The 14,922-nt window shown below is 54.0% G+C and overlaps 1 protein-coding gene across 1 annotated transcript in view; it reads right to left on the bottom strand.

The window, feature by feature from the left end:
* CDH4 (cadherin 4) overlaps positions 1–13,869 on the bottom strand; it is a 646,269-nt gene extending 632,400 nt beyond the window's left edge. Inside the window, exons 1-2 of the mRNA XM_077116937.1 lie at positions 13,778–13,869; positions 11,418–11,529 (exon numbers count right to left, since the gene is read on the bottom strand). Of these exons, the coding sequence (XP_076973052.1) occupies positions 11,418–11,529; positions 13,778–13,834 (169 nt within the window). The 5' untranslated portion in view covers positions 13,835–13,869. The remainder of the gene's footprint in view (positions 1–11,417; positions 11,530–13,777) is intronic.
* Between the last annotated feature and the right edge of the window lie 1,053 nt (positions 13,870–14,922).

The following is a 14,922-nucleotide window of genomic DNA, read 5'->3' as shown; positions in this document are numbered from 1 at the left end:
TGTGATAGCCCTCGCTGCTACTCAGGTGCTGGAGAAGCAACTAGGACCAGGCCTGGCTGGGAGCCCTGGGAAACGGGCTTAGCAGCCACTGTGTGCACCCCCCGCTGTCAGCAAGGCCAAGCAGCCCCGCAGCGGATCGCCGCTGCCTGCAAGTCAGGACTGAGCCGCCCGGAGCCAAAGGGGCAGCCTTTTCGCATTCCCACAGTCCAGCACTTTTGGGGAGACAACAGATGTGCTCCCGTCCGGGTCCCCCACTCCTCGCTGCAGGCGCCTACCCTGCTCATCATGGGGAGCCTTTTCCACCATAGCAGCAGTGCTGCCTGTTCAACAACCCATTCCCAAACGGAGACCTTTAGAGTCACAAAATATTTACAACGTATCTCGGCGATATTATCTGCGCAGTAATCCTTGTTAAGTTCCCATCTGATGGGAAGACAATGGGAGGAAAACAAATGTGCCATATACATTCTAATTCCGATGAAATCGCTCTGTGTCACGCTTTATAATACCAGCTTCTCTATCTCTACGTTAAAGTGCCTCATCTGCCATTCTAGGGAGAAGACGTGCACAGCTCTGTTTCAGCCCGACAATGTGGGCTGCGCACCAAGCCCGGGCGCCACAGCTGACATGCTCCCGGGCGGCAGCGTCCTCACCAGGACCGCTGACCCTTGGAATGGTGAGGCTAAAAATCTTGAAACCTCACGTCCTCCAGCATTCGTGACCATCAGGTTCTCCCTGGAGATGGTTCCAGGCCACCTTCGCAGAATTTCCCATGCCCCATGGGTTTTGGCTTGCTGGGGGCCACCACAGCAAATGATCACAGCCTGGGGGTGTTCACATGACAGACAAGTATTCTCTCATAGAACTCTAGAATCAAGGTGTCAGCAGGGTCGTGCTGCCTCTGGGGGCTGCAAGGGGGCTCCTTTCTGCCTCTCCCGACTTCTGGGGGCTCTGGGAGGTCCTTGGCTTGTGGCCACATGGCTCCCAGCTCTGCCTCCATCACCCTATGGCCATCTCCCCTGCGTGTCTCTTATAAGGACACTTATCGTTGGATTTAGGGCCCACCTGAGGACCCCAAGACGGCCTCATCTCAAGATGCTTAACTTAATCCCAAACAATGTCATCGTCACAGGCCTGGTGTGGACACGAACGCCACTCCACCCATGGCCGTGGGTCTTGCTAGGACCCAGGAGCCTGCTGGACTTAGCAAGCATCCCCAAGGCCGGTGCACCTGGGCTGCACCCCAAAATCCTTCCGCTTTGCTTTGCAAACAAGGAAAGTGAGGCCCAGAGCAGAGAAGGCACCCACGCGACCAGCCACCCTCCAGCCAGGTGCCCTCTGCACGCTGCCTTGAGCTTTAATTGGCATCCCTTCCTGCCTTGGCCCTTTGGAGGCAGGTACCCAGGACTTCCTGCTTACGAAGCTTGTTTCCTCAGCTTTTCCAACCCAATCAATGCTGACAGTGTCAAACTTACATTTGTGCAGGAAAACAAATGCAAAGCAAAAAACCCACCATTTCTACAAATCAGACACACGGTTGTGGGCACTGTACCCCTGGAAGCTGCTGGAAGCTGCAGGCTACTCCTCTGTCCGGTTCTCCCTGGACACACCCTGGAGCCTGGCACTACTGAAAGTACATCCTGAATAGGAGACACACCTGCTCAAAGGACAAGAGCACCTCTCTGAACGCCAGTGCATCTCGCCTGGAGGCATGCACCCACCCTCCACGCACGTGTGCTCTCCTCTGAGCGCCGCACGGGGCAGCACTTACAGGCTCTGTGGATGTTTATCTGTCGCTGAAGGCTTACCTTAATCCTTCCTAAATCCCCATGCACTGTCTGCAAGAAAACACAGTGAATTCAAACAAGGCCAGGGTTGAAGCAGTGAGATCAGAAGCTGATGCCAGCTTCCTAGCTGCAGTCCACACTGTAGAGTCTCAGAAGTACGAAATCCGTCCCAGGACCCACTAAGCAGCTGCCAGCCTGAGTCCGAATTACAGACCAAGGTGGGGACTCTCATGCTGGTAGCAGCTCCTGACACAGGGCAGGACTGGATGGGATAAGATGGATGGCACGGGGGAGCAGCCACATGCTGGAATCAAGTCACTCAACCGCTCCAGGCTTCAGTTCCCTCACCATAAAAAGGGGTCCCGTCAGAATGGCCCAGGTGGCCACAGCACAGTACCCATCATGGGGCAAGTTCTCAGTAAGCAACAGCCAAGAAGCAACAGCTGTGGACACCGACTCGGCACCTCCACCATATGAGATGCGTGGCAGCAGAGGCGGCCCCCTGAGGCGCCCGAATCCCAGCCCCAAGACCGTGACCGGCTACTGGGCCACCTGACGCAGCAGGAGGGACTTCACAGAGGTGACAAGGCAAGACCCTGAGATGGGAGACAGCCCTGCATGGCCCAGTGGAAACAATCCCACCCATTCTTACAAGAAGGAAGGAGGGGAGTTAGGGTCTACTGGAGGTGAATGAAGGACGGCAGGCAGAGGTGCACCACCATGGGCTCTGAAGATGGAGGAAGGGGCCACAAGCCCAGGGATGCGGGCGTCTCTGGAGCTAGAAAGGTGAGGAGAAGGCCTCTCCCCCAGAGCTCCAGCAAGCAGCCCCGCCAGGCCAACACCTTGGTTCTCAGCCAAGAAGACCTGTCTGACTTCTCAGCTCCAGAAGTAAGATGAGAAACCTGTGTTGTTTAGGACACTAGGTTGTGGCACTTTGTTATAGTAGCAGCAGGAGACTAATATAATGCATACAAACTAAGCAAGTTCCCTCCTAGAAAACACAGTTTGGGGAAAATGAAGTCACATAGAACCAGCCCTCTGTAGCAGTCATGTGACTTGGGTGTGATTTCTAACCAGAACCCTAAGCTCCAGGTGTCTCGAAAACGTTCAATGAGAGGCCATATCAACACAGAGCAAGTCCTTTAGGACCACCAGCGCCCCCTTTCCCTTGCCGCTCATGGGCCGTTTCGAGGGAAACTATGCCTTGGAAGCACCTATGGTCAAATATAAGTAAGGTGGGCTTTTGCTTTGCTTTGCTCTCTTTTCTTTAGGAACTAGAGGGAAGATGCAGAGACGAAGGGTCAATAGACCGAGGCAGGACAGCAGGCCACCAGGAAGGAGCTGCTCAGGACCCGGCCACAGGCCACCAGGCTTCTGACCTTCTGACAAAGAGCAGACACTTCTGTCAGCCCAGCTGGCAGCACGCCCCATCCTCTGCCTGGGGGATGAAGAGGACTCACAAGAGCCACGAGATTTGCAAAAGCAAGGACACATGTGGACGCACTTTACTGCCTTGACCAAAGGCACTTCACCAGCTTGTAAGGTATTTTATAACGCACTGTCCTTGGATGACAAACTGTTCCCTCAAAGCCAGAAAACTAGGTACAGTCTTTGAAAGATGAATGCGTGCTTGCTCTCTCTCTGCTCATGACTTAGTTGTGGTATCTTCTTAACCATGCTTTGAAAAAAAGAAAGAAAAAGGGAAGGAGGGAAGGAGGGATAGATGGAGGAAGGAGGGAGTAAGTGAAGGAGGGAGGGAGAAAGGCCCTTCCCTCAATTTGAACTCACCTCCACACACAACCTAAAAGAATTCACAGAACTTCCCCATTTCGAAATTAATATCATGAGGCAAATAACAGTTAACTACATACTAAATATATTTTGTTTAAACTTGCACATTAACTTCATTGTGATAAAATAACCCTGTAGGATGGAATTAGAAAATTACTATTTCTGAAACAAAGAAGGTACATGACGGCGGTTTATACTAAAATCCGATCGCCACTTAGTCACAGGCGCGAAAGTGGCCTCGTGCTCAGGAAAGTTACCTGCAGAGGTACTGGTGGGGGGGCTGGGGCATGAGCCTGGGTCAGAGGATCAGAGGTGGGCCGGGAGAGCCCAGGGGAAGCCCCGGGCGGGGGGTAGGGGGGCCCTGCCTTCTCAGCGAGATCCGCACCAAACGCCCTGCTCTCTGGAAACCTCGGGTAGGAACCCTTGCAAGCCCCAAGGCAGAGGCCCAGGGGAGCACACAGGCCATTCCGCAGGACCATCCACTCAGGGGCTGTCGGAGGCCTGTCCGTGGGTGGCGGGCGGTGGCCTCCGTGGGATCATTGTCCACCAGATTGTCTCTCAATCCACAGCAAAGCATTTGGCTTTGTTCCCACGGCCACCTCCTGGGTCACACCATGAGTCTCATGCTCACACTAAACTCTGATGGAATGCTGTCGAGGTTTCTTGTGTGGGCTGGACTCTGCCTGGGAATCTTCCTCGCTCCTGCTTCCCCCACCCAACCCCATGCCGGCAGAGCGCGAGGACTGAGGGGAGCCCTGCTCTGGCCCTGCCGGTCCCTGCCTAGCATGAGAGTGTGCAGCTGGCATCAAGGACTCTCCTGTGCCCACACCCAGGACCGGTTGTGCAAACCCACGTGTGCATTGTGTGTACCCACCCCCACCGGGCCTCAGGTGCCAGCCTTTACTGCATCACACACTCCTCACACCCACCTATTGACCATGTATGCACCCATTTCCACTGGGCCTCAGGAGCCAGCGTTTACTGCACCACACACGCCCCCACTGGGCCTCAGGTGCCAGTCTTTACTGCACTGCACATTCCACATACCCACATGTCCACCACATACGCACCCACCTCCTCTGGGCCTCAGACACCGGCCTTTACTGCATTGCACATGCCTTTGCACACCCACATGTCTACATGTGCACTCACCTCCGCTAGGCCTCAGGTGTCAGCATTTACAGGATAGTACACTCCTCACAGCCATGTATCCACTGCATGTGTACCCACCCCAATGGGCCTCAGGCACCAGCCTTTACTGTATCGCACACTCCTTTGCACACCCATATGTCCACCATGTGTGCACCCACCATGCTGGGCCTCATACGCCGCCCCTTACTGCATTGCAGACTCCTTCGCACCCCCGCATGTGCACTGTATATACACCTACCCTGCTGGGCCGCAGGCACCAGCCTTTGCTGCACCGCACACTCATTCGCACACCTGCATCTGCACGCATCCCACCAGGCCTCAGGTGCCAGCCTTTGCTGCACTGCACACTCATTTGCACACCTGCATGTGCACGCATCCCATTGGGCCTCAGGCGCCAGCCTTTACTGCATCTCACAGTCCTTCACACACCCACATGTCCACCATGTATGCACCCACCATCCTGAGCCTCAGGCACCAGCCTTTACTGCACTGCACACTCCTTTGCACACCCATGTGTGCACTAAGTGTGCACCAACTCCGTTGGGCCTTGGGCACCAGCCTTTACTCATTTGCTCACTAGGCCTCTGTTGATTGCCGACATCCATGGTGAGCTACAATTAGCATGTCTTTCTGCTTGGAAACTGCTCCTGCACACGTGGGTGCCCTTCTGTGTCCTGTGACTTCAGCGCTCTAGAAATCATCATCTTAGAAAGTATTCGGGAGAAAGAAATAGCCAGAAATGCAGGGCTGGACAAAGAGGGGAAACTAAGCAAACACCACCATGCGGCTGGCCCTGCACCGTCTCTGTCAGTTTCTGATCCATAAATGGGAACAATTTACCCCCCGGAAGCGCTTCCGTCAGGGTTGACGCGTGCGTTGTAGGCTAAGGACTGGCCCAGAATGTAAATGTTATTATAATCTTACTGCTATAACCAAAGCTTCACACTCCTTCATCTTTAAGTCTCAATTAAACTACATATTGCTAAAATGTAAAAATCTTAATTAATCTTTGAGTCACAGACATCGTCGTGTCTGGGGAGCCACCTCTCTGTACCAGGGTACAGGCTTTGACAGGGAAGGGTGGTGGGCGATTTTGGAGATTTCTTTGTGGTGGGCAATTCTGGAGGCTGTGAAGGATGGAAGATTCCATGGCGGGGAACAGGTCCACCAGCCTGGGCAGCCATTGCTTCATCTCTGGGCCTCAGTTTCCCCATGTGCAATACGACCAGTGCACCATGCCAGGCCATGGCACAGCTGAGAGCTGAGGGCTGCAGCTGGGACAGGCCCCTGCTCAACCCCAACCTCGGTGGCTTCGTCAGGACCAACCTCCCCAGAGTCAGAGGACGTGGCAGATGGGACAAAGTCCACAGCCCATCCCTTGGCTTCTTGGAAGCGGGTGGCTAAGAGACCCCACGGGTGTCTTATTCTGTCTGATGGGTGCTTCAGGTAGATAAACTTGGATTAATACATTTAATGATTCGTTCATATCCGACCAGCAAGAGTTTGAAATGGCAACAGTTCATTTCATTTATTCAGCAACTATGGACGGTGTGCCCATGGCACACTCTCTGTGTCCAATGCACTGGGCAGACACTAATTTACAGAAGAACAAAAGGCCATCAAAGCTGGAGCAAGAGGCCAAGGGCCCAGGAACAAGGGAAGTATCAAAGGGGCCTGAAAACCGAGGCTCAGGGCAGTGGGCCAATGCTCTCTCCACTCCGAGAGAGACCGCCGGAGGCCCCGTGGTGTGGCGGCAGCGTGCACGCCCTTTCCTTAGGCCAGGGATTGCATCTGGCCGCCTCTGGCAAAAAATTCAACTATGGGGCTCTAACCTTATTTCTTCATTTCTCAGGAAGCAGCAAGTCCAGGGCTCTGCAGCAGTTCAGGGATGCCAAATGAGATCCGGCTCCTGTTCTACCTTTCTACCTTTCGCACAGTCACAAGATGGCAACTCCACCCCAAACAGCATGTCTATGTTCCAGGCAGGAAGAAGAGGTAAGAGCAGAGGGAAATGGGCATGGTCTGCTGAGTTTGTTCCTCTACATGAGGAAGAAAGATGGCTTTCCCGCATGCCGGATGTAATAGACTGCCATTCGATCACACTGGCCAGAATCAGACCACATGACCGCCTCGGTGCAAGGAAATCTGGGGGCGTGAGTGTCTGAAATTGGGCACATTGTCACCCCAAAAGGATTCATACAGAAATTAGTAGGAAGAAGGAGCGAATGGATATCAGATAGGCAACTTGCAGTTTCCAATAATTCTCAGCACCCGTGCCTGCACTTTCACAGCAGCTCCCACCCTGCTGCCAGTTAACCATGGAACTAAGAATCGTTGACAGCGTGAGCATTTCCTTGCTCATTCCTGGCTTCATCCAACTCACGGGATTGCACATGCACCCCACAGCAGGCACAGTGCAGTCAGGCTTGCTTCTCTTCCCATGCATTTAGAGACTCCCTCCTCTCTGGTCTGCAGAGATGGGTTGAGGGAAAGCACACTTCTCAGCTCCCTCCTAAAGACTTGAGCATGGCACTTCTGGCCCCTTACATTGTGACAAATTCTGAGATTCTAATTCCTGGACCCTATATCTGATCTCTCCTTAACACTCTCTCTCCCTTTATGCCTTGCTATGGAAATGCATCATTCATTCATTCATTCAACAATTCCTAGCCTGTCTCCTCTGCTTAGGTTCCAGGGCTGGACATGGGGAAATGTGCCAGACACTGATAATTACCTATTTGTCAAAACCATTCCTCCCTTCTTCTTTCCTAAAACAGAACTTCTGTTCCAAGTGGCAGTTTGCTCATCGACAAGGTAATGGATGATGATGGGTCTAAGTGAAGCACAACAAAGCAATTCTCTGCTTTCCAAACGCCCCTCTCACTCTTGTGGCTAGGACAAGCACATGATCAAGTTCTAGCCAATGAAACCTTCTATGGGGGTTCTTAGAAAGCAATCGCTTTCCTGACATAAGGAAGAAACAGATGGTGCTATTCTCCATCCCTCTTCTTTCTCTGAACTCAGATGCAATGCCTGGAGCCACAGCAGCTATTTTGAAAACATGAAGCAATAACGTGACAGAGTAAAGGGGGTAGAACAATAAGAATAAAGATTAGGCACCTGATGGTGTTGGTGAGCTGCCACGCCAGCTTTTGGCCACCTGTTTTTGCACTCATTGTTGTGCAAGAAAAATTAATACCAACATAAATATAAAGATTCTATTATTTGGGTTTTACTCTGTTGGCCCACAGCATTCCAAAATGGTATAAATGGTAAACAAGTGTCAAAGGGCTGCTGTCCTCATGAATCTTGCAGTTTAAGAAAGAGAGATGATTAAAACAGATTCCATAAACTCTCACATGAGAAGAAAGGGGATGGCAGGGAGGTACACAAGATGGTCCTCAACTAACTAGGGATGGAGGAGAGGGAAAGCTGTTCTGGGGAAGTGTCATTAAATTAAGGCATCATAAATAAATTTCCCTTTGATACAGCCTTGGCATTCGTGGCATATCTACCTTCCTCAGAATAATGTCCAGACCCCACACTCTCCTCCCCCCTCCACCAGACAATGTCTCTACTCCTGCCACCCTTGTCTCCAAAGTCAAGGAGAAATATGACCCATGCCCTGTCAGTTCGCACCATGCCCACTATAGTTCTCCTACCCTTATGGGCTTTTCACCACTAAGTTGGTCCTGGGTTTTCCCAGAACTCTGTCCACCGTGCAGGAGAGACATGCAGGTCACGGAGTCAGGCTGCAGTCTCCAGTCAGGCTGGGACCATTAATTATTAACCAAGCAGAGAAAAAGATACCAGCTTAGCAGTTGCCCCAGACTAATCCATGGCACTGAGACTGTTCCATTATAGCCTAAGGAAAATGGCATAAGCAGCGCGTCTTAGATATTACCACGCCCCAGTGATGATGACCATGTGAGAACTATCCTAAAAACAAAACTACAGCCGAACAGGGTATGCAAGTCCCCTCCAATGCTTGCCAGCAGAAGCACGGGCAGTATGCACAGAGGGGGTCTAGGAAAGCCACAAATCAGACGAACCGACACTCTGCATTTCCATACTTAGTGGCTAGGCTTTGCAAAAGGTTCACAATACATGGTATTTGCTTCCCTATTGGGGGAAACTATTTTAAGCCTAATTAGCACGGAATTTTTAGAATGCAATGATTTTCATTTAGACATAAAACAAAATGCCACGACATTTCTTCCATCCATTTATCATAAACAAGTTAATTACTGTGTAACAAATCGCTCCTGCCGGAATCTGTATATCTGGGAGCCGCTGGTGAGCTGACTCAGGCAAAGAGAAGGCACCAAAAACTGGTCGTTAATAGCTTATGGCTTACTTATAATAAAACGGGGACTCTGCGATGCGTGCTTGTCAAATTAAGGTTAAGCTCTCTCTGTCGGAATAACTCAATTATAAGTAGTCATTATCTATTTAGCTTGATTCCTATCAGAATAATAGAAACATCCTGCTTTCCTTATTTATTTTTTGACACATGCATTCTTACTGTGGTGGCGAGGCTACAGACTTTTCTGCATAAACAGAGGAATTTTGATCTGCCTGGGATTGATTATATGTCAGCCTTGGCATTCGCCTCCCTATGTGTGAAATTATTTCTAAGACAGAAAAATGTCTCTTTGTTCCTGAAACTCCACACCTCAAGAAGAGCCAAGAGGAGACAAGAGTGAGAAGGTGCTCACAGGAGCTGCAGAAGCCAAAGGACCCGAGCCCACCCTGAAGGAACAGAGGCCCCAGGATCTCAGGAGGCTCCGGGGATGGGCTGTAATTCCTCCTGGAATTGGGAGGCCCTCACCTCAGGGAGGGGGCTTAAAACATGAGCCGCACACCACACAGCCCAAAAACTGCTCCAAGTTCACCTCTGACAACCGACTCTTGTTCCTCACTGGGTGAAAACCTCCTGACCAGGGTGACACCAGCCAGGGAGTCCGAGGACAGAGGAGAGAAGGTAGCTGAACCGCACCTACAGAGCTAAGGGCAGCCCACGACGAGAGAGGAGCGCTGCCCTGAAATCTCACATTTTACAGCGAGAAGTATGACGATTTTCTATTGTACTTTGTACCCAGAATATCAGTCATTACTAAAAAAGAGGGTTTACTTTTCTTCAATCCCGAGAAAAGCAGATGTTCAGAGATACATCTTAATTTTCAAGGCTCCACCGTATACTTGGGGAGGCCAGCTTCAGAAGAAGAGCTGAGGGGTCCAGGATGGGCCTGCAGGGGGGATGCGATCAGCACCTCCAGCTGACACGTGACAGAGAATGGACTGAGCACAAGGGACCCCTCCAGGGACACTGCGGATGTGTAGGTACACACAGGAAGGAAAGGAAGTGAAAGACCACCCTCCCTTTCTAACTCTTCAATGCATCAAGTGTGATCAGTCTTACTTTTGAAAGCTCCCCATCACACGTGCCGACGTCCATAGCGCGTTCCTTCTGCTTTGGCCAACTGCCTAGAAGGTTTTTGTTTTGTTGTCATCAAAGAGAAGATCGATATCATCACACTGCTGTCTCAGTAGTTAACTCAAACAACAATAAATAAGTACAAGAAGGTGGATTCAATGTAACTGAAAATTCTGATTCACATAGCCAGAAACAAACAAGACAAGTCAGCAAGTTCTGTCGCAAAGGATGAAGATCTGAAAAGTCAACTTCCTCTATGTATGTGTGCATGCACACACACACACACACACACACACACGGGCGTGCCTACGCACACACCAGCACAGACGCACACGCACACACTGCTGTCAGTTCTTAAAGGAAAATTCTATATTCCCACCTCGGCCACATAGTGCTAGGAGAGCTGGAAAATAAAACTGGGGGAAAAGCCAGTAGGCTGGGGATTATTTAGTTGTGCATGCTAAAATCTCACTTTGATACTTTATTTAAAGTTTGCTCCCCCATCACTTTGAAATCAGCTAAAAGGCTCCCACTTCTGGAAAGCAGACACAGAGAGGGAAGGCACACAGGCAGGGTGCAGCTGTGTAAGTCTAAAACCTCAGAGAAGGAAAAACTGATTTATTTTCCCTCCCATGCAAATATAAAGTTTAATTAGTTTGTCTTGAAAAGGAAACAGATCAATATGCAGGATGATCTATTGCCGTTTGCGTTTTGAAGCTGTCTCCGAGATTCCCATCACAAATGTGGATATAATTCTGCAATTACGATAGCGCTAACTGGTAGTTCCCTCCTGCATGTGTGTTTCCGTGTTGTCAGTGGGGCAGTAATGAAAATGAATGCCACATTTGTGAACAGCACGGCTGTGGGCTTATTTACCGCATTTCCAACAACATCGTCTGCTTTATCATGCATTTCGGAGCAGGATAATTTAAGAATCCAGAACCTCATACATAAAAATACTTGGTAAGTAATTCTCACTGCACATTATTTGGGTGACGTTACCTCCAAATTTTAATTCCTTGCCCAGGAAATGATTCACCTCACTCAAAAGTGACAGGCACTCATAATCTTTCACTTGTGATTCAAAATGCCTTTGAGGTCACCAATTTGCACCTGCTGGATTCACAACCTTCGTTTAGTAGACAGCCCAGCTCTAAGACCAGCCAAGCCTAGATTTTTCAACCTCAACGTCTTCCCCGACCGACAACGTGGTTTTTAATTTACTTTCACCCTCCACACCCCATCCCTACCTTTGAGTAGCTTCTCTCCTTCGAGAATATTTTGGGAGATTAATGCCGTGTAATCTTCTTCCGAGAACCCAGCCTTACAGGTCTGTCTGGACGTAAGATCCCCAGTATGGGCCTAAGAACAGAAAGAAGAGAGGTTAAACACAAATAAGCTCACGGAAATCTAACCCCATCATTTATGGGATTGTACTACATGTAAGGTCTCGGCTGCCACAGAACCGTGGGTGCCCAGTGACCTCCTCCATGGGCCTGCAGAGCCTCCCTGGCCTCTGAGGACTCGCAGTGGCAGCGTTCTGCACCGGACACCTCTCTCCCAAGCAACCTGGTGGACATGCCACAGGGTGTGCCAGGCAGCCTGGCAGAGGCTGGGGGCCTGGTGGGGACCTCCAGACCGCGGGAGCAAGGAAGGTCTGCAGGGTCTAGTGGGCAGTACAGCAGGAGTCCAGTGTCCAAGGAAGCCACTGAAGGGGGAGGGGGGGCTCCAGGAAGGGCCAAGAGATGAGGGCAGGCAGAATCCAGGCCAGCCTTTTGCGGGACCATTGCCCCCCCTGGACCTCTTACTCTGTGCTTTAGGGGAGAAGGACCAGTAGGCTGCTGAAGTCTCTTCCAGCCAGTTTCACCCCAGGGGGAAGGACAGCAATAAAGAGGAGGCTCAAAAAATCACCTAAGCAAAGCCACACGCTCTGAGGAAGGCTGCCAAGAGTCCAAGGGTTAAGTGTGTGTGTGGGGGGAGGCACAGGGTAGCCCCAGCTCCAGTCTTCTCCCCTCTTCCTCTGACGCTTTCACCTTCAGAGCCCCCATCTCCAGCCCCTCCAGGATGGAGCATCCCTAGCTGACCATGCTTATGGTACTAGGGAGCTTGCTCAGCTTTCCTGCCCGATGAGGCAACTAGATGGCACCGAGAGGACAGAGGAAGATGAGGGTAGGCGAAAGGGCCCCTCCCTGGCTGTGGGGTACGGGAGGCACAGGGAAGCACTGGGGGGTAGGAGATGCAGGGGATGCAGGGAGAGACAGCAGCGTGTGCAAGGGGGAAGGAGAGCAAGCGCAGAGCTAGGAGCACAGCCAGCACCCCGCACCCCACAGACGCGCCTTCACCGGGCTGCCAGAGCGGAACGCGCCTCCCCGCCGGCTGCCGCCTCCAACCCCGCGCGCCAGGGCTTCGTCTCCGAGAGACTGCCCTGGGCCCAGAGGTCCCAGGCACCCCGACTCCCCAAGAGGGAGGCAGAGTAGGTTGCGGCGTCATTGCTGTGGAAAAGCTCCGAACTGCAGCTTGTTTCCTCGGGAAAGCAGCTGCATATAGCACCGGCAGCCCGGGAGGAGGCTGAACTCATCCACGAAAGTTTCGACCCATCCCGGGAAACACGCCTGAGACACCCCCGGTGTGCCCTGCGGCCTCGGAGCCGGGCCTTGGCAGTCGGCATTTGTTTATTTCCGAGGTTACAACAGCGCGGCCCGGGAGGAGGCAGCGAGGCTGATCGGCCACGAGAGGGGGTGCCTGCAACTCCCGCGGCCCCTTCGTCTCCTCCCAGGGTTCGCCCCGGGGTCCCTGCCGTCCATCGCTCCCCTCCACCAACAGCTCTGCAACCCGCCCCCCACCCCAGGCCCTGCACCCCGAGAGACGCAGAGCGTGTGCTGGGGACCGAGCCAGCAGGCTTCCCAGAGCTCGGTCCCAGGGCGCACTCCCTGCCCGCGCCAGCCCCGTGCCCGTTCCCCCTGCCCGGATCCGAGCCACGAGGGCCCCACCAGGACTCCGGCTGCAGCCCGCCGCGCGACTGGGCGGCGAGCGTGTCCAGCGGTCCATATCTACAACCCGCCCGCAGCGACGGTCCTTGCCTGCACCCCGAAGAGTGAGGTGGCGCTGTGCCGCGGACCCCCAGCCCCCCGGCAGAAGCTGCCGAACCGCATCCCGGCCGGCGTCCGCCTGGCTCCCCTCGCCCGCAGCCCCGGCCCGGAGCGCTAACTCTGGAGGCGGGAGGCTCCCGGGCGGTGGAGGGCGCACCCGCTCCGCCAGCGGGCAGCCTGTCCGGGCGCGGGCGAGCTGAGCTCCGGGCAGCTACCGCCAACAGCAGGCGGCGAGGGTTGCCCAGGGGGTCCCCCACCCACACACCCACCCGCAGCCCACACTCTCGCCGGTTCCGCTCCACGCTGCCCCGGCGCCTCCCCACTCCTGCCAACCGCAGGCGGCTTCGAGGAGCGCGGGCGCCGGGCTGGGCGCCGCGGAGCGAGCTGTGGGGATACTGGCGCCGGCCAGGGAAGCCGGGGAGAGCCCCGTAGGGCGTGTGCGCGCCCCGCCGGCTCCAGGGCCGGCTCCGCGCTGCCCCGGGCTCCCTCCCGAGAGGCCGGAGCCGGAGGCGGCAACTTACCCGAAGCGAGCCGGAGAGCGAGAGCAGCACGAGGAGCACGCCAGAGCCCGTGGTCATCTTCCCCGCCGCGCCGCGCCCCGGCGCCAGCTCGGTGCCCGGCGCCCGGAGCCCGCTCCCCGCCGCCGTCGCCGCCGGTGCCACCACCGCCGCCGCCGCCGCCGCTCGCCCGCGCCGGCCTCGAGCCTCCAGCCTGGCTGTGTCTGCCGCGCTCGCCTCCCGGACTCCCGGGAGCCAGGCCAAGTGGGGCCGGCGGCGCGCTCCAGTCCGCCGGCCTCGCAGCCGCCCGCGCCTCTGTTCCGCGCGCTCCGAACTGCAGGTGAAGTCGCGCGGCGGCCCCGCCGAGGCCCCGCCCCGCGCCCGGCCCCTGCGCTCGCTGGGCCTGACGCGGGCCTTAAAGGGGCCGCGCCCCGCTCCCCGCACCCCCGCCCTGCCCGAGACTGCTCCGGGCGTCGCAAACCCTGCTCTGGCCAAAGCGGCCGAGGGCACTCCGCCTCCAGGGACAAAAAGAGGAACGGGGAGACGTGAAGTCCCCGTCCCCAAACCCGAGCACCCCTGTGGATGGGGAGTCCCTGTTGGCACTTCCATTTTGCCCTTTCTTTAGTTTAGGAAGTATGCGTCCTACCACATTCTGCACCCAAGCCTGCCAAACAGTCACAAACCCACGTTCGGGTCACCTTCTGGAAAGATGAGCAAATTTATAAAGAAAAGAGATGGGGTCCTGCTCGTGAGAAAGCCCAAAGTCTGCGCCCTGGCTGGCGTTGTGCAGCAAGCCATGGGGACAGTACTAATTGCTGCCGGGTACGTGCAGGCACAGTTGGGCCTGAGAAGCCGCGAAGAAATTCCCGGAGGGAAGAGCAGCTGCAGACCTGCAGACGGACAGCTGAGGGCCTGCTCCCTCTGCTTGGCTTGAGTGGTTTCCAAGCTGAGGACATTTCTTTAAGGAATCATCAAATGAAAAATATGCACAACTTGGAAAGTGAGTCAGGGTGTGTGCTTGTTTCCTTTTGGCTTGGAGATCTAAAGAAAAGTGGTTTTGTTTGCTCAGATATTTCTAATTTTCTTTGTCTTGGTTTGGAGGAGATTTGTGTCCAGAATACATTAGCTCTGGTTTAAGAAATACATTACAGAGGGAAAGGGATTGAATG

This window comes from Tamandua tetradactyla, chromosome 1, assembly GCF_023851605.1.
Source record: "Tamandua tetradactyla isolate mTamTet1 chromosome 1, mTamTet1.pri, whole genome shotgun sequence".
Lineage (NCBI taxonomy): Eukaryota > Metazoa > Chordata > Mammalia > Pilosa > Myrmecophagidae > Tamandua > Tamandua tetradactyla.
The sequence above is the reverse complement of the archived record's forward strand: the minus strand, read 5'-3'. Positions and strand labels throughout refer to the sequence as shown.